This window comes from Halichoerus grypus, chromosome 4, assembly GCF_964656455.1.
Source record: "Halichoerus grypus chromosome 4, mHalGry1.hap1.1, whole genome shotgun sequence".
In the NCBI taxonomy this organism is placed as follows: Eukaryota; Metazoa; Chordata; class Mammalia; order Carnivora; family Phocidae; genus Halichoerus; species Halichoerus grypus.
The window spans coordinates 82,609,155-82,627,855 of NC_135715.1; the positions used below are offsets into that span (position 1 = coordinate 82,609,155).

General features: G+C 47.8%; 1 protein-coding gene across 1 annotated transcript in view; it reads right to left on the bottom strand.

Annotated features, from left to right (window-relative positions):
• The window catches only part of LOC118538276 (uncharacterized), a 33,597-nt gene that overhangs the window by 14,101 nt on the left and 795 nt on the right, over positions 1-18,701 (bottom strand). The window contains exons 2-5 of the mRNA XM_078070626.1: positions 18,467-18,561; positions 14,753-14,941; positions 10,160-10,522; positions 9,799-10,018 (exon numbers count right to left, since the gene is read on the bottom strand). Coding sequence (XP_077926752.1) covers positions 9,799-9,951 — 153 coding nt within the window. The 5' untranslated portion in view covers positions 9,952-10,018; positions 10,160-10,522; positions 14,753-14,941; positions 18,467-18,561. The remainder of the gene's footprint in view (positions 1-9,798; positions 10,019-10,159; positions 10,523-14,752; positions 14,942-18,466; positions 18,562-18,701) is intronic.

Consider the following 18,701-nt stretch of genomic DNA (forward strand, 5'->3'; position numbering starts at 1 on the left):
TGAACATAGGGGAAAGGAAGGAAAAATGAAATCAGGTGAAAATGAGAGAGAGGCAAACCATCAGAGAGGCTGACCTCTAGGACACAAACTGAGGGTTGCTGGAGGGGAGATGTGGGGGAAGGATAACTGGGCGATGGGCATTAAGGAGGGCACTTGGTGTCATGAGCACTGGCTGTTACATGCAACTGATCAATCGCTAATTCTTTCCGAGAAACTCGGGGGGAAAAAAAAAGAAAAGTAAAGGGAGTCCTGGGCAGTGGGATGAATGACTACCCCGAAGGCCACGCAGAGAGTCTGGCAGAGCTAGGGCTGGGACCCAGTTCCTAGCTCCCCCTTCTGCCATGACCTTTCCCCCAGGGTCCCACAGGCGAAAAGAGGCAGGGCCTGAAGAGGTCCCACTGTGTGCCTGGGGTCCCCACCCGTCCTTTACACATCAGGAAGGGGTAAGCTTCCCTGGGGGCCCACAGCAGGACAGCTGCGCAGAGGGGCAGAGACAGCCCCAGTCTTGGTCCTGGGCATGGGGGAAGGAGGACAGGGACAGGACGAGGGCCGCAGGAGCCGCTATCTGCTCACCTGTTTGCCCATTTGCTTGAACACAGCTAAGGAGACCGCACCCACATCTCCCGGGGACAACCTCCAGGAATCCTGTGCAGACCAGGAAATCTCCCCAGTTTATTGCAGAGGCCGCGGACAGGTTGCCCCAAAATGTGCCATTTTGGTATACTGGTTATTTATTTATGTATTTCTGATTTTATTTTTAAGCAATCCCTACACCCTACCTGGGTCTCAAACACATGACCTCAAGATACAGAGTCCCACACTCCACTGACTGAGCCAGCCAGGTGCCCCTGGCATACTGAATATTTTCCATAAAGGTGACTTAGGACACAGCCTGTGCAAGGACACTTAGACCTTCCCCTGGCAGCAGGAAATACATCTCGCATGGAACAGGTACCCTCTCTGAAGCAGGACGTAAAGAGACTGCCTTATCCCCAGAGGTGGGGAATTTAGAGCCCAAAAGGCTTTAGAAACAACCCGTTACTTTTTACCATGTACTGTTCCAGCCCAAACTCTGTCTAGAATTCCTTACTAATCCAAGCTCCCAAAGCTCAGGGTTCTTTGTCCTGTCGATGCCTCACAGATTTATTGTCACTTTGTCAAATGGGTAAAACTGCCTGCCTTGGTCCCTTCTTTGAGTCTCAGTTGCATTATTGGGCTTCCAATCATTATCCTATTAATCTGACTCATGCAATTTTAATTCTTAGTCCTGCTAAGACCTTGAGGGTAGAGAAGAACTTTCCCTCCCTTCGTCAAGCCGTAGTAGGAGGCTCTGAGTCTCCCCAAGGAGAAGACCTTACTTCCCACCACCTGCATCCCAACCTCTGGCCTTGGGGATCATTGAGGAGGTTGGGGGGAGCCCCAACTGCGGGAGCCCAGAATAGGCTGCCTGGGTCAGGACCTGCACTGTGCAGCCCGGCCCTCCCTCGAGTCTGGGTGGACCTGGGATCACTGGGCCCGCTATGGCCTTCTGACCTGGAAGAACCCACTGGCATCACAGGATCCCCCTTCTGTTGGGGGACTCCCTTGTGTTTCAAAGTCTGTCTAGACTCTCAGTCCTGCTGACTGCTGATCCTGTTCTCGCTGCCCCCAGGTCACTCTCGTCCTGATTGGAAGCTACAGGGTCATAGTCAAGGAACCTCAAGCCCTACATTCAGGCGAACTCTCCCCACGCTTGTCCTGTTCCACATCACTGGCTACTCTGCCCCAAGCTGGCGCATGCGCAGCACTCTCCTCTCAGCTCACCCGAGGCACTGAGGGCACTGCAGGCCCCTGGAGCCGGGGCTGGTCCCTGGTCACCAGGGTAGTGGGGCCCACACACCAAAATTAACCATGAGATCGAGGGGGGTACTCGACATATGCCAACTTCCAAGCACTAAGCTACACAAATGCTCATCTTTTCCCCTACAGTAGAACCACGAGTATCTGCACTGCTTTGCCAGGACGGAGCAGGCAACTGACAAAAGCAGCCCCGGCCCCATATGAGAGACCTGGGAATACTGAGTGTGGGAAGCCTTGGACCCCATCAGGCTGACTGTCACCATTTAAAAGCTGCTTCCGAAAAATTTGGGGGGTTGACTCCCTCTACCCTGGAAGGTATGCAGGTGGTTGGGAAGCAGCCTGAGCTACCTAGGCCTGCCCAAGCCTGCCAGATGGGGTTCTTACTGCGCATGCACACGCTGCGCATCAACAGGGCAAGAAACGGGAGAGGCCGGTCACTGGAGCAGGCTTCTGGGGGCACAAGGCCACCTGCCTCATTCTAAACTCTAATTACACAGTTTTCCATTGAGGGCAGAGATGGAGAAACCAATCTTGCCAGGACAGAGCCAGACAGGCTGGGTAGGGCATCTTCCAGCAAGACACACTGGGGAGCCTTTACTGCTGGTCAAGCCCGGGACCCCATCCAGAGTGGGTCCAAACAGGTTCTGACTCTGGCCAGTTGAAAACTGCAGCCTCCACGGAGGTATCACATTGCCTGATTTCAAACTCTACTACGAAACTCTAATAATCAAAACAGTAGGGCACTCAGACATACAGGTGAATGGAATCAAACAGAGAGCCCAGGAGAAGCCATGCATATAAAGGTCCATCAACTGATGACAAAGGAGGCAAGTCCATACAAGGGGGAAAGGACAGTGTCTTCAATAAAGGGTGTTGGAAAGACTGGACATGCGTAAGAATGAAACTGGACTACTGTCTTCCGGCATACACAAAAATAAACTCAAAATCAATTACAAACTTGAGTGTTAAGACGGAAACCATAACACTCCTAGAAGAAAACATAGTCAGGAAGCTCTTTGACATTGGTCTTAGCAATATACTTTTTGGACCAGTCCCCTCAGGCAAGGGCCACAGAAGCTAAAATAAACAAGTGCCGTAATAGCAAACTGAACAGCTTTTGCACAACAAAAGAAACCTACAACATAAGGAAAAGGCAACCCAGTGAATGGGAGAAAACATATGCAAAAGGTACATCCAGTGAGAGTTAATACTGAGAATATGTAAAGAACTTATACAACTTCATGCCAAAACCACAAATAACCTGATTTAAACATGGGTAGAAGACTTCATCGACTCTTTCCCAAAGAAAACACAGGTGGCCAACAGGCTTCCGAAAAGCTGTTCAACATCACTGATCATCAGGGAAATGCGTATCAAAACCACAATGAGATATGACTTCCTACCTGTCAGAGTGGCTATTACCAAAAAGACAAAAAATAACAAGTGTTGGCGAGGATGTGGAGAAAATGGAACCCTCGCACACTGTTGCTGGGAATGTGCATTGGTGCAGCCACTATGGAAGGTCCTCAAAAAATTAAACATAGAAATACTGTATGACCCAGCAATTCCACTTCTGGGTATATACATGAAGAAAACAAAAAAACACCCATCCGGAAAGATATACACATCCTTGTGTTTCTGGCAGCATTATTTACAAGGACCAAGATACTGATGCAACCCTAAGTGTCTGTTGATAAATGTATAAAGAAGATGAGGTATGTATACATAAGGAATATAACTCAGCCGGAAAAATGAATGCAATCTTAACATTTGCAACAACTTGAATGGACCTAAGAGTATTATGCTAAGTAAAATGAATCACAGAAAAACAAATCTACTAGGATTTCACTTATATGTGGAATCTAAAAAACAAAACAATGAAACAAAACAAAACAGAACCAGACTCATAGATGCAGGAAGCAAGCTGTTGGTTACCAGAGGGGGAAGAAGGGGTCAGGGGCAGATGATACAGGTGAGGGGATTAAGCAGTACAAACTTCGAGTTATAAAATAAACAGGTCATGGGGATGGAATATACACATAGGGAATATGGTCAATATAATTCCAGTCACTTTGTAAGATGACGGATGGTAACTAGACTTACCCTAAGGATCATTTCATAATGTATAAAACTACTGGATCACTCTGATGTTGATCCACCTCAAACTAGAAGATAATGTGTATCAATGATACTTCAATTTAGAAATTGATTAAACTGAAAAAATAAAAAATAAAACTGCTACCTCACAGAGATTCTGGGGCTGGGCTCCCCCTACCAAGCATACTGGGCAGTTGCTTGGGGCCAGGCCCCAGCTGCCCAAGACCTGCTGAAGGAGTGTGCCCTGCACATGCAGGGCTGCTCAGTGCAGGGCTCCCAGGGATCTGGAACAGGGCAAGGGTTTGCAGACGCTGGTTCCAGGAGCTGGCGCTCGGGGTACAAGGGGTTGGTACAGTCACATGCCTTCTATGCACAACACAGCCTAGGCTCACCTCAGGCACAGCTGGAGGATACTGGACTAGCCAGGGCAAGGAAGGGCCACTGGCTGGCAATAAGAGACAGCTGGGCTGTCTGGCAAGGGAGACACCTGGTCCCCAATCAGGCAACCGGTCCAGACGTACTGTGCATGGACTGTGCCTGTGGGCCTAGCGGTTCAGGGTTGCCTGGGATCTGGAACAAGGCGAGTGTCCAGGTCATAGGCTCCGTCTCTACAGGGATAAGGGGTATGTCTAACTTCAAGGCATAACCTGCAGAAATGAGCATAAGTTTCCCAAAGGCACAGCTGGAAGAGACTAGAATATATTCCCAGGGCGGCGCTAGTTGGCTGGAAGGTGATTCTTCCAAGGAGAGTCCTCTGGGTTCCCTGGTTCTGGAAGAGCCCTGGACCCGATTAGGCTACAAGTCCAAATAAGGATTTGCAGCTGCCGCCTCAGTGTGATTCTCAGGGAGTGAGCTGGGGACAGTGCTCCCCAAATCTGGGGCCGGAGGCCCTCCCACCTGCTCTGTGCTGCCCTGCAAGCAGGTGAGCTCCAGGGGAAGCTGGTGGCCTCTCAGGCTGAAGTCACACATTTCCCATTCTCGGGGGTCTTCATCCATTCTTGTTCACCACAAGTCCCTCTCCATTGGGTTGCTTGGGCCCCATGGTAGGAAGAAACTCACCGGCTGTGCCCGCACCGCACTGTGCTCGGGCCTCCAGTGGAGGCTCCATGGTGCAAGGACCTGGGGTTTGCTCACCTTGCAGCCAGAGCAGGGCTGTCTCCAAACAGGCACCTAGAAATGCTGCAGGAAGGATGGATCCTGCCACGAAGTCAGGGATGGAGGAAACCAGGAGCTCTACTGGGGTAGAAATCTTGTAGAGTCAAAAACTCCACCTCCCAGCCTGTGGGAGGAGTCTCCCACATGATCCAAGCAGCCTCTATTAGAGAGCACACCCCTGTCCCTCACAGCTACTCCAGCCCCGAGAGACCCTGTGGTATCTAATCCCAAAGCAACCTCAGGGCCCAGCACTGATGTGGGGAACAAAGGCAGAAGAAAAATTATTAAATTTCCTTATACCTACAGCCCACTGATAAACCCTTGAAACAGGCAGAGGGACATTCCTCTATCTAGGGACTCAACTGCCTCTATTGATACTTTGCTAAGGGGGAAAGGCAACCCTATCCTGAAAGCACCCCCAACCCCCAGATCCTGTAGGTCCAACTTTAGCATATAAAACTTCCTTCGGAAACTTCCTTTCTCTCTAAACCCCTCAAGATATGTGTTGGTAATCACACCCCAAGCAGATGGCCCACGGATATACATCTGAAGGTTCTCATGACTCAGGTTTTATTAGGTGGTAATAAATGACCTTTTCCCAACAATAGCTAGCCCCCTCAAGGTCCTGGAAACCTTGCTTCCAAAGTTCCTTAGAGACTTACCCTATCCCTAACCCCCTCCCAACTTGAAAGTATATAATGGGCCACTCCTCATGACCCCAGTGCAGTTCTTCCTGAGCTTTCATAAAACCACCTTTTTGCACCAAAGAGGTCTCAAGAATTCTTTCTTGGCCATTGGATTTGACCCCTAACGTTCTTTCCTACATCAGTCCCACCTCCCAGAACTTTCCCATCCTCCCACCTTGAGAGTGGACTTCCACTTTAATTAGGTGTTTGGTGCTTGCTACATCCCTGCTGACTGCCTCGATTCAAGCATGGATCGGATCCCTGCATGAATCTTCTCCTGGAGGATCCAGGAACTGAGACCTCCCTTCACACAATGCAGACTCAGGGGTAACAGCTTCAACTGATGCCTGAGCGCCACCAATTGGCACCTGCTGCCTCAGAATGATTGGGAGTGGGGGGCTCTCCCATCCTCTACACTATGCAAGCATTTGGGGACAAGCACTAACTCCCCAGGCCCAGAGGGCCCCAGTGCCCAAGGTCTGCAGAAGGACTACCTGCTGTGCATGCGCAGCTGTGCAGACCAGTATCGGGAGGGATCTGGAACTGGCAAGGGTCTTGGAGTCCTGATCACAGGATTCAGCTCTTGCAGGACCAAGTTTGTGCCTAACTGGAAGCTCCACTCGGCACAAGTGGGCATGGTCCCCCTGAAGGCCGAGATGGAGGAAATGGTAGTGCCCTGCCTGCATCAGCCCAGCCCCCTGGCTAGGGTCTCCTTCACTGAGAGACTTGCTTACCGGTCAGCCCAGGCCACTATCAGGCAGTCAGTCCAAACGGGGACTGGTAGTCCCCAGTTTAAAGCTGCCCTCAGGAAGATTCAGGGGGCATTGGGCACTGTCCCCTCTGGAGGCTATGCAGCTTTGGGGGACCAGCCTGAGCCTAACAGGTCCCAAGAGCCAAAGGCCAGCTGACAGAGTACATACTGCACATGTGTGGGAGACACAGGTCAGGGGAGCCTGGAATCTGAACCAGGGCATCTGTAGGGACAGGCTGAGTTCTAGTAGTGAGCTACTGGGGGACCAGGACACGGCCTAATTACAAGTGCTAGTCTGCACAGATGCGCCAATTCTTCCCCCTGAAGACATACCTAGAGGAATCTGGACTGCCCTGTCAGGCAAGGCAGTGTAGGATGGGTTGAGATTTCCTCCAGTGAGAGACACCCAAGAGCCTTGATTATGGTAGCCCGGGACCCCATCAGGCAGCCAGTCTAAGTGGGGAGTGACTGAGCCAGGTTGAAGCTGCCACCTCAGAAAGAGTTTTGGGGAGTGAGCTCTGTCCACCCCGGGAATGCTGCAGGTTCAGGGGACCTGACTAAGCCCAGCGGGCCTGGTAAACCGGGGCAGCCCAACACTGCTGGCCGACAGTGCAGACACTCTTGGCACACACTACTTGTCTCTCCTGGTTTAGCACCCCATATCCTCTCCTGTCTTTACCTGCTAGACGCAACCGGCTATCACCTGCATGTCTCCATACTGACTGTCTGCATCATATTATGCATACATCTTGGATTTCTTTCTTGTCCTTTCCTTTCCTTTGCTTCCCCTCCCTCCCTCCCTCTCTTCCTTCTTCTTTCCTTCATTCTTTCCTCCTTTCTTTCTTTCATTGTTTCTTTCTTCTTTCTTTTCTCTCTTTCTCCCTCTCTTCTCTCTCCTACCTCACACCCACGCCCCTCCCTCTCTTCCTTCCTCTTTCCTTTCTTTCCTTCGTTCTTCCCTTCTTCCTTCCTTTCTTTCTCTCTCTTTCTCCCTCCCTTCTCTCTCTCCTACCTCCCACCCACGCCCCTTCCTTCCTTCCTTTCTTCCTTCCTTCCATTTGTTTATGCTAACTGGGAGACATTAATTTGTCAAAAGCTTTTATTCCCTTGCTTGGCACAGTATCCAAATAAGCTGTGGCCCTAAGGGTAGTTTTTCTAAGTATGTCACAGCCACACCTTTCAGGTGGTGAAATTCATGCAGCTCAAGACTGAAACCAGTTCCTGACGGTTAGCAGATGCTGTAGGACGTTGCTAACCATGCTGGAGAAGGTTATCTTTTGACATCTGCGCCACTATGGATGAGAGAGAGGGGAAATACTGGCCTTCCTCCTTCTCAAGGATGTGCCTGGAGGCGTGGATTGGATAGGAGAACGGCTGCCTCCCTTCTGTCACCCGCTCAGTGTCCACGTGGCCTGCACCCACCGGAAGTGGGACTGTCTGTTTGCCAGAGTTGCAGTGGCCTGAAAAGAGTCCTTTCATTTTCAGGGGAATGGACCACATTCTGGAGAAAAGGGAGCTTTTAATACGTTCTGCAGTTATGCTTAAGCACTACTCATTGGGGTCTCTCTTTATACGTCAAGTAAAAGGATCCCTCCCTGCAGTATGCAATGAGACAGAGGTCCTGTCTGGACAAGAACTTTGCGTCCTTACACAGAATTACATCCACGTGGGGAGCACGGTGCCTCGGCAGGAAGTCCGGAGCAGCACGGTGACCGCAGTGCAGTCAGACAGTCCTTCCGCTGCCTACCTTTGTGGCCTCCCCCTGGCCTCCTGGAAGACAGGGGGCACTGCTGCCCCACCTCTGCCCTGTGCACCAGTTGCCCAGGTGCGAAAGCAAATGCAACCTCACGAGTCTGGAGCCGCATTGGGCCGGCAGCTCCCTTTCCCCTACTAGTGGTACCCGGCATAGCCGGAGCTCTGCTTGTTGTAGAGCTAAAGACAATCAGCTCAAGGCCATCTGGGTTGGTTAGACTGCCACTGCCCAGTGTGAACGTGGGGCCTTGCGTTTCTGAACACAAAGGCAGTGATTGTGTTCGGTGGGTGCTGACCGGGTTCATGGTATTACAAGGAAGGGAAAGCTGTGTTGTATGATGTGAGACCCAGGGATTTAGAGTATAGGGCGTCTTTACACTGTTGGCCCCAAATATAGTGAGCAAGTTCCCTTAGATTCCTTATATACAAGAAAAGTCACCTGCCTTTCTCATGTGGATTATAGCATTATAGTTCTCTTGGTTGAACTACTCAACAAAAGTCCTACTAGTAAGGGGGACTGGTTGGTTCAGTCTGTAGAGCATGTGACTCTTGATCTTGGGGTCCTGAGTTCAGCCCCATGTTAGGTGTAGATTTTCCTTTAAAAAAAAGAAAAGGGAGAGAGAGAGATTTTACTTAATACCTTAGAAAAAGGGTGGTGGACCTGAGTGGCTCAGTTGGTTAAGTGTCTGACTCTTGATCTCACCTCAGGTTTGATCTCAAGGTTGTGAGTTCAAACCCTGCTTTGGGCATGCAGCCTACCAAAAAAATAGTTTACTTAAAAAAAGAATTACTTCTCTTTTTTCACTATATATTCATTTTCTTATGTTTTCAATTTTCCCTGCTGTTATACATGCTTACTGACATAATTTTTATGAGTCTATGATAGTCCATTTAGAGGTTTGCACTATGTGAAATATTCCTCACATCCTATGTGAGAACTTGGTGGACCCAGGTCCTCTGGGGTCCTTGGTCTGCGTTCTCATCTCATTATGTCTTTTTCTCTTGTCTCTACTAAGGAAATCATAGGAAACAGAAATTTGCACCTACCCTAGTGCTATGGTTCTGAGGAGCAGGTGAGAAACCTGTGTTTCTCTCTAGCATGCTCCTCCTCAGGGTAACACATTTGCTGGCCAGCTCTCATCTCTTCTCAGTCTCTCATTTCCTGCCCCTCCCCATGGCCACCTGTGATTGTCAGCCTCTGACCTTTCTTTGCCCGAATGGTGGTTGCTAAGGGCTCCCTCAGAGCACTGTCAGCACGTAAACAAAAAGAGAAGGAAGGTCACCCGTGAAATCCAAAAGGCTGGGTGCTTCTTCAGAAGGAAGATGTACAGCCCATCACCTGGCCCATCCCCCAGGGAGGCAGGAGGTATTTGGGGGGATGGGAGAGCAAACCAAGGCTGCCCTTTTCCATGTGGTTTCCCAGGCCTTGGACCACAGAGTTTTCTCTGTGCCCCTCCGTGTTGCTTTGTGCACATATCAGTAGCCTCGGCAATGGTGATGCCCACTGGCTGTGCTTACCAGACCTCGCTCCTCTGGGAGACTTCTGAGCCAAGTGACCTGCCAGTGCAATCTCCTAATGACCATTTTCATCTGCAGAGTGAGCTCTGCTGCAGAAGCTGTGTGGCCAACAGGAGAATGGGTGTCCCGGGGTAGCAGAGAAGTTTTGCTCATGGATCATTGCCATGGGTCTTCTACTTCCTTTCAGTGACCGCTTCCGAATGTCCAATCAAGTTCAGCTCTGTTGGGGTAAGAAAGAGAATTCACTTCAATCTATGAGGCAGGTTATAGTCAAAATAGCGACTGGGGTGCGTGGCTGCCCAGTCACTCGATAATTTAAAACCAACAGGTGATGCAGGCAATTCTCCCCTCAGCCACTCACCAGCTCAGTATGTCTGTGTGTCTGCTGTCTTTTGTGGCTAGGATATTTTTCAGTATATTTACCAAATCTCCTTTCTTAAGAGATGGCCCATCTTGACAGTTGTCTAGCCTGCTTTCATCAGTGATGATTTAATGTGGCTCTAAGCTTGTATTGTTGACTTTGCTGGTCATAGACATTCCTTCAGAAGCAGTACCTCAGGGCAAATGGTTTGTTCCCAGTGGGCTGCAGGGTTCCACCTGGCAGTTTTCCTCCACAGGGCAATCCAGAGACAGAATCACAGATGCAGTTGCGTCTTCATCTCATGAAGTTTGTGAAAGTCAGGGTGAGTCTCCATGACCCATCTGGTATCCACAGTAGACCAGCCTAGTAAAATGAACAATGGTTGGAATAACCCACTCTGCCTCTCTGCAGAGCTTCACAATCTTACTAATCTCTCCCATCCCTCCAAGGATGTTGCATGGCCTCTGATTTAGTCTGAGGAAGGGCATGGTTCCAAGGGCCTCTCTTTGGTCTCCTCTTTCCTAATAAACATCAGACCAAGGTTCAGAAACCAAAGTGGGAATTCCACCAGTGCTTATATGAGTATTTCCATTCCACATTCTTGACCTGGGGAAATGAGCACAGGATGACTCTCTGGTCTCAGTGAACAAACTGTTAAATGTAGGACGAGGCTTCTTCTATTTCCACACCTTCCAAAGCCCCTACTCCAACTGTTGGGCAGGTCATGTAACAGTCCTGGTCTTTGGGCATCAACATATGTTCGGAATCATTCTATAAAAGTTCCCAGAAAAGGTAGTGTTTCCCTTTTTTCCAGAGTTGGTCCCACCAGTGAATATCTGTGTCTTGGGGGACATTTGGGGAAAGTTGGGGGTGGGAGATGAGATGCATGGCACACATGTAGAAGGTTGTAGGGTCATTTCCCAAAGGGCTCCAGTCTCTCCCTCACTCTAGGGGCTCAGAGGCCCACACTGGCTTAGGGCTCATAGCTGGGGAAGAGACCATGATTCTTCACTATAGTAACGACTCAATCTAGATATTTATTTTTTCTGCTACATTGTCCAACAATTTCAATCTGGACAGACCTGATCTCAACTGTCCAACAGCACACACCCTTGAGGTTCCCGTCCTCTGGTTACCATTCTGGCTCCGTGGCTCCTGGGTGACTGCACACACCTTGACTCTGCTGGTTGAAGCATCCTCTCCTGCCACTCCTCACCTCCCATCTCCTCCTGCAGTGTAGGACAGCTCCCCCAGAGCTCCTCAAGGACACTGGTACCTCCCGTACCCATGCCTCTGTAAGTGTGTTGATGAAGGTAGTGCACAGATGGCTGTGTCTTTCAGCAAGCACGATTAGGGATGGCTGAGCACATGGCACATCACAGAACCATTTCAACATGCCTGACTCTTATGCTTCCTGACTTCTTCCTGCCTTCCTCAACGGTATACCCAAGGAAATCCCAACATTTGGCCCTTATTGACCCAATATAGCATCCAGAATATCAACACCATGTGCAAGTGGTCAGGGTCGTCCTTTAAATACCAACTCTTAACTGAGCATATTCCTATCAATGAATTCAGTCCAATCCATATCTTTATTTTGTCCCTTTGGTCTACCACTCTCACAACATATTCCAGCCCTGCCATTCAGGCTTTGGCCAGCACAGAAGGGCTAGGTTCTCTAAGCTGTCAGTGTATCGTCTCTCCTTCAGGAAAGGCCTCGGAACTTTCTAAATGGCTAATTTTCAAAATTTTTTCTTTTCTTTTTCTTTTTTTTTTTTTTTTTGAGAGAGATAGAGAGTGACCATGAGCGGGGGCATGGGGGAAGGGTGGGGTGGGCGAGAATCCCAAGTCGGCTCCATGCTCAGCATGGAACCCAATGCAAGGCTCAATCTCACAAGCCTAAGTTCGTGATATGAGCCAAAATCAAGAGTCAGACACTCAACCAACTGAGCCACTCAGTCGCCCACAAAATTTATCTTTAGATCAACTTCTATTATGAGCTCCTATCAATACAGAGCAATGAAGTCAAGCAATTCTTTCATCCTATAGAAAAACTTCTCCCTGAGGAAAGAGTGACTCTGTAGGGACCAACAGAAATTACACATCAAGCTAATCGTGGACTATAAAACAAGGGGGAAAATCATTTTAGGGTGATGGATACATGTACATCACCTTCATTACAGTGATTGTTTTACTGGTATGTATATATATCAAGAGTCTTGAAATTATACACTTAGATCTATGGAAGTTTTGGTTACATAATTATACTTCAAAAGGCTATAAAAATATCCAAAGACTCACACACCTAGGAAGGTAAATACTCTGTACTTATTGATCTGAAATAGTTACAGAAATAGACAACTCATCTCAAAAAATCCAACCACATCATAATGAGGAATTCTGGTAGGTCAGAAGAATTGAATGGAATAGAATAAATTCACTAAGGTACTTGAACTATAGGAAGCTAGAAGGTAATATATTGATGTCCTATATGCTCTCCAATTTCCCTCTTGATATACACTTTCCTTCTTAAAAATTTTATCTATTTCTTTGAGAGAAAGAGCGGGAGCACACATAGAGGCAGGGGCGAGAGGGGCAGAGGGAGAGGCAGAAACAGACTCCCTGCTGAGCCCGATGTGGGGCTCCATCCCAGCACCCTGAGGTCATGACCTGACCTGAAGGCAGCCGCCCAACTGACTGAGCCAACCAGGTGCCCTAATATTCTCTTTTTTTATTACTTTCTACCTTCTTACCTATTTTATCCACTTCTTGCCCCTCACCTTGGCAAATCATGTATATGTTCTCTGTATCTATGAGTTCGAGTTACTGTGTTTTTTGTTTTCTGGTTTGCTTTAGATTCCACATATATGTGAACTCGTGGTATTTGTCTTTCTCTTTCTGATTTATTTCACTTAGTATGTCCCCTTGGCTGTTATGAATTATGTGGCAATGAATGCAGGTGCACACGTATCTTTATGAGTTAGCGATTTCAGTTTCCTTGATTTTAACACCTAGGAGGGGAATTGTTGGATGATATGGTTATCCTATTTTGAAATTAGTTTCCCTGAAGTAATCTGTATCCCCAAGGTGAGTCTTGAACTCACGACCCGCAATCAAGAGTCACACACTCTTCTGACTGAGCCAGCCAGGAGCCCCTCACATTGAATTTTTTGGGAAAACTTGATACCGTTTTCCATAGTGGCTGCACCCATGGACAATCCCAACAACAGAGCTTTCCTCCACATTTTGGTCGACCCGTGTTATTTCTGGTCTTTTTACTACTAGCATTTCTGACGGGTGTCAAGTGCCATCTCTTTGGGTTTTGATTTGCATTTCCCTGGTGACACATGGTGTTGAACCTCTCTTTATGTATTTGTTCGCCATCTGTGTGTTTTCTTTGGAAAAATGTCTATTCTGAACTCTGCCAATTTTGTAACTTCTATTTGTTTTTGTGTTATTGAGTTGTATGAGTCTCTAATAATTTGGATATTAAGCCTTTATCAGTTAGGCAGTTTGCAAATATTTTCTCCCATTCAGTATGTTGTCTTTTCACTGTGTTGATAATCGGTGACCCTCACAAGTGTCTGCAGTTGGCCCTGTCTGTTCTTCTAGGTCACAGTGCCCTACATGCTGAAAGGAGACCCCAACTACAAAACACATTCTTCTCTAGCCTGACCATACCCCACATCCGGGTCAGAGCACCTCGAAAACCTGTCACCTGCTGCTCTACCTGGCCAAGAATCAGCCCCTCCCCTCACCCCCATGGGCGCGGCTGCAACCCTCTCACATCCTTCAACACCCCTCAAAAGGCCCAGCCTGACAGAAACTCGGGGCTCACATGTCTCTTGGTGTCTGGCCCCTCTCTTCCCTTGGAGAGTGAACCCACTCTGTCCTGCTTGTGGCTCTACTCTTTGTGCAATTCTTTTTTTTAAATTTATTTTTATTTATTTTTTTTAATTTTTTTAAAAATATTTTAATTTTTATTTGGCAGAGAGTGAGATAGTGAGAGCAGGAACACAAGCAGGGGGAGTGGGAGAGGGGGAAGCAGGCTTCCCGCTGAGCAGGGAGCCCGAAGCGGGGCTCGATCCCAGGACCCTGGGATCATGACCTGAGCCGAAGGCAGACACTTAATGACTGAGCCACCCAGGTGCCCCTCTTTGTGCAATTCTTTGCCGCCCGCGGCACCGGCCACCCTAACCCTAACATCAGAATACATTACATCTTCCAAAATTAGAGAAAAATGATACTGGTCGTTAAATCTGTTTAGAGTTTATTCTTTTCTCTTAATCCCCACTTGATCCCTATCGGGGTCTTCATGACTTCCTGCGTAAGCATCCAAGAGCTTCCCCAGGGTCTGGCCTTTCTATGCTGTAGTTCCTCCTGCATCACCTGGCTCCACCCACGGCTCCTCCTCCTGCCCTTCCACCCCTCCTAAGGACCCTGGTGGTCCTGCTTGTCATTCCCACAAGACCTCCCTCCCTCTAGCAGGCAGTGCTCTCAACACTGCCCCCCAGAGCCCACGTCCTGTAACTGCCCTGTAACTGCCCCGTGGGGGTAAATCAATACTTCCTGCTCTAGAAAGCCCTGCCTTACCTGCAGAACTGGGGCAGTGACTCTCCATCCAGTCTTTTCCACTGTGCCCACGCAGAAGCCCTGAGCCCCCAGCAGGGGTCCGCAGCACACTGTCATGGTTGCGAGGGGTAGCTCAGCTTTCACCGCCTGGGCCAAGGCTGTGAGGCACACTGTCCAAGCCCTCAACTCTTGAAACCTCACTTTTCTCACCTACAAAATGGAGACATTAATGTCTATGTCATAAGAACGGATGCCAATAAAATAGAACAATCTGTGTGACTCAGTGAGAATAGTATGCCTGGTCCACATTAAACAATAAAATAAAGCAACTTGAATCAAACCAGAGTGTAGATCAGATGAGCCTGGGTTCAAGCCTCCACACAGCCAATAGTCACATATCCCCAGGCCAGTTTCTTAACTTCGCACGTCTCAATTTCCTCACTGAGAAATGGGTGTAGGTGTGATAATCCATTTATTCCTTTATTCATAGGAACACCACCAGATTGTGTGGTACCATACATCAGGCCCTGGGCCACAAGGTAGGAATGCAAGGACAAGAAAGGAGCACTCCCAGCACTGGGGGCACAGAGCCACCGAGAACACAGACCGCAGAATCACAGTCCTGGCTAAATACTGGAGTCCCCTGAGCAGGGTAAACAATCCTGATGCTGGGCTCTGCCCAGGGATTCTGAGCAGGAGGCCTTGAGGTGTGGCTTTAGGAGGGATTCAGAGCTTCCCCTCAGACCCCAACAGGCAGTACACATCGAAAACTACTGCTTTCGCACTCTCAGAGAATTCCTTTACACCTGATTTGTTGCAGAACATTTCCCCCAGAGCTTGTTTGAAGTACTGAGGACACAGAGGTGGGGTGGTATTCAGTCCTGGGACAGGGTGTCCCACTTTCCCACACACGTTGTGTCAGCTCAAAGGGAGTCAGAAGCTCCACTGGAGGTCTGGTGGGTGGGTTGGCTCCCATCTTATCTGTTTACAGCTGATAACAAGAAAGAACCTTCCCCAGAGCCAGGGATCCGCTGCCCCTCACCAGGCTTCCAGCCCTTCTCAGGCAGCTGCTTCCAGCTGGGCCTTGCTCACCAAGGGAACCTGTGCTTCTCTGCCCTGAAATGCAAAGCACTCTTTTACAATACCTGTGGGTAAATGAGAGCACGTGACAGCCCTTTCCCTTCCTGGAGCTGCCTTAGGCAAACAGCCAGAGACAGGACTTTCCATCCCTCTTTCTGGCTTCTCAATCTTGTCTTGCTGGCAAGACATTTCCTTTGCTTTTCCTACAGGTTCCTTGTAAAGTGTATATTTTCAGAACCTTATTTGACACAGAAGTTATCATGATTTCTGAGATTTGGTTTCAAAGACTCCAGAAAAAAAAAGGGGGGGTGGGTGCTGAATAAATGAGATTGGCAAAGGTTGATACTTAATCTCTGAACCCCAGTTCAGTGAATCATTATCCTGCTTCTTGGTATATTCAAAAGCGACCACAAACAAAATATAATGAAAGGCAGTATGGGAGGAAATACAACTTTGGATACTACTCTTAGAACGTTAATGTCATAAGAATGGTTTGAATTTGTTCGATATTATCATGTAAACTGAAGTTTTAAAACTTCTTATTCAAAGAAATATAGCCCTTTAGATTATACATGGTTTTATTTTAGCGTACAACCCATTTTGCTCAAAAGAGTTTCTCTTGATTTAGAATCATATAATTTTATATATAACTAAACTATGCAGTGAACAAGTAATAAGCATTAAGTTCAAAGGTATTTGTCATGCCTGCAATCACAGATGCTTGCCCGAAGGTGTGAGGGGTCCTCCTCCAGAGAGTTTGCCCAGCCAGGTCTCCTGGTCCCCCCGGGGTCCTGGCAGCTCACAGAACTAGTCCTTGGGAGGCCCACGGGAGCCAGGCTCACCAATTCCCTTGGCTCTATTGCTGTATTTATTAGCCTCTGGAATAAACCTCACATTTAAAGATTATGAAAATTAAATCAGTATCAAAGACTATTTCATCTTTGGAGGAAGCAGACTATTTCTAGAAAGCTGTTTTTATATTAAAATCACAGGACAATTTGCCCCAGAGTTGCAAAGCATCCTCTTCAGTGATGATAAAAGGGTCCCAAGGCCTTATTTTGGCAATCACTCCCTTCTTGGATCCAGAGCTTAACATCAGACAATGACTGGGGGAGTGCCCTCCCAACTCCGTGGTCTTCACACACTGAGCACCCTGTAGGCTTCTTCTCATAAAATTACCTATTGTTTGAAGATCTAACTGCCACAGGGACTTAAACTAAGCCTCCGTTGCCTCTCCTTTTACATGGAGGATAATAAAAACACTGCCCCAGAGGCATGCTGTATTAAATGGGTAATGTATATGACACAGTCACCACCGTGCTGGGCAGAGAGAAAAGGCTCAGTCTGTGGAAGGATCGATACATCCTCAGAAATCATTCGTGGGGAAATGTCTCCCTTTATATTCATGCTCCCCAGTCAAGACTTTTGGGACCCATGTCCCACCCAAGGGCTCCCTTCTCTAGCTGGGCCCTCACCACCATACAAGGGTATGCAGTATAAAATTTCCATTTTCCTGTGAAAACTTTTCTTGTTGAGATTTTAATTGTTTTTTGTGTTTTGTTTTGTTTTTTCGGTGAGGGAAAGGCTTGTTGCCTTAGCCACCAATGCTGACATCAGGGATTGACTACTCCTGTTGCTGTCAGCCCTGTTAACACCACTGAGGGGAGAATCAGCCCAAGTCTCCAGCCTTCACCCCACCCCCACCAGGTCTCACTGAGGGGACAGTCCTGGAGGCTCAGCATGGGCCCTGCCTGTCACAGCAGCTCACTGCCTAATGGGCTTCCACAGCAGAACGCAGAGATCTCACTGCTGTTTCTCACGGCCTAGAGAAGAAGAGGAAAGATCTGTTTCTTCTTTTCTTATCCGTCTTATGTCCTAACGCAGTTATTCTACGACCTGGAGTAAAGATCCCTTCAAATACAAAACCCGGTAAGACTCGACTTCCTTGGAAACAGATCTACACTTCCTTGGAAATTGATCTTCAATGTACTGAAGAGAGAAAGAGACGCTTACACCAGACCTGTCAGTGGGAAATGACCCGGAGACACCCTGTTAGGTAAGGACACACATCATCCAGATCTCAGGGCCAAGAGCGGCATCCAAAAGCCTCCAGAATAAACTGCAGTGCATGCACAAATGTTCCTTCTCATTAAGGGACATGCACACTTCCTTGGTCTCAAAATCTAAGTCACGACAACATTAATTAAGTTACATCTACAAGTTACAAAATGATGGCATAATATTTATTATACATTACATATTGAATATACTTACGTTTATATATGATTGCTTTACATTTTAAGCATATGTACATTTCTACTTTTAATATTTTAAACTTCAATAATTTTCTTTAAACATTCTAGGCTTCTGTTTTTTGTCAGTTTGGCATTACACATCATCCACTTGGGAGACAACAGTAAGAAACATTTTATTTATACTCCCTTTTTATTGTATATTTATTGTTTAGTCATCATCAGTCTCATACTTTCAATGTTTTCAAAAGGTTATCAAGGAGAGAAACATAAGGGTAACAGAGAAGAAATCAATGCTCCAGCCCAGAAGCTCCAGCAGAAAACACTCAACTGGACCCTGAATAACTCTGGGGAGGGGAATGGAAGCATGGATGGCTGGCGGCCCCAGGATTCAAGTCCCTACCTCAGGGCTTTCCAAGGTGGTAAGTCGCCTTGTCCCCCAAATAGCTTTGTGGTCATCTCCATCACTGGTCTCCCAGTTTAGGATCTGAGAACAACCTGGAATACATTAAGAATAAAATGAAAACCCCAAGAGAGTTCATTTTATCATCTTCACATGATGATATCCTATAAAGCGAAAAATATGTCCGAGTGACGTGCTCCTTTGCTGTGAAAACAAGTTGTGCCCTTTCATTGGT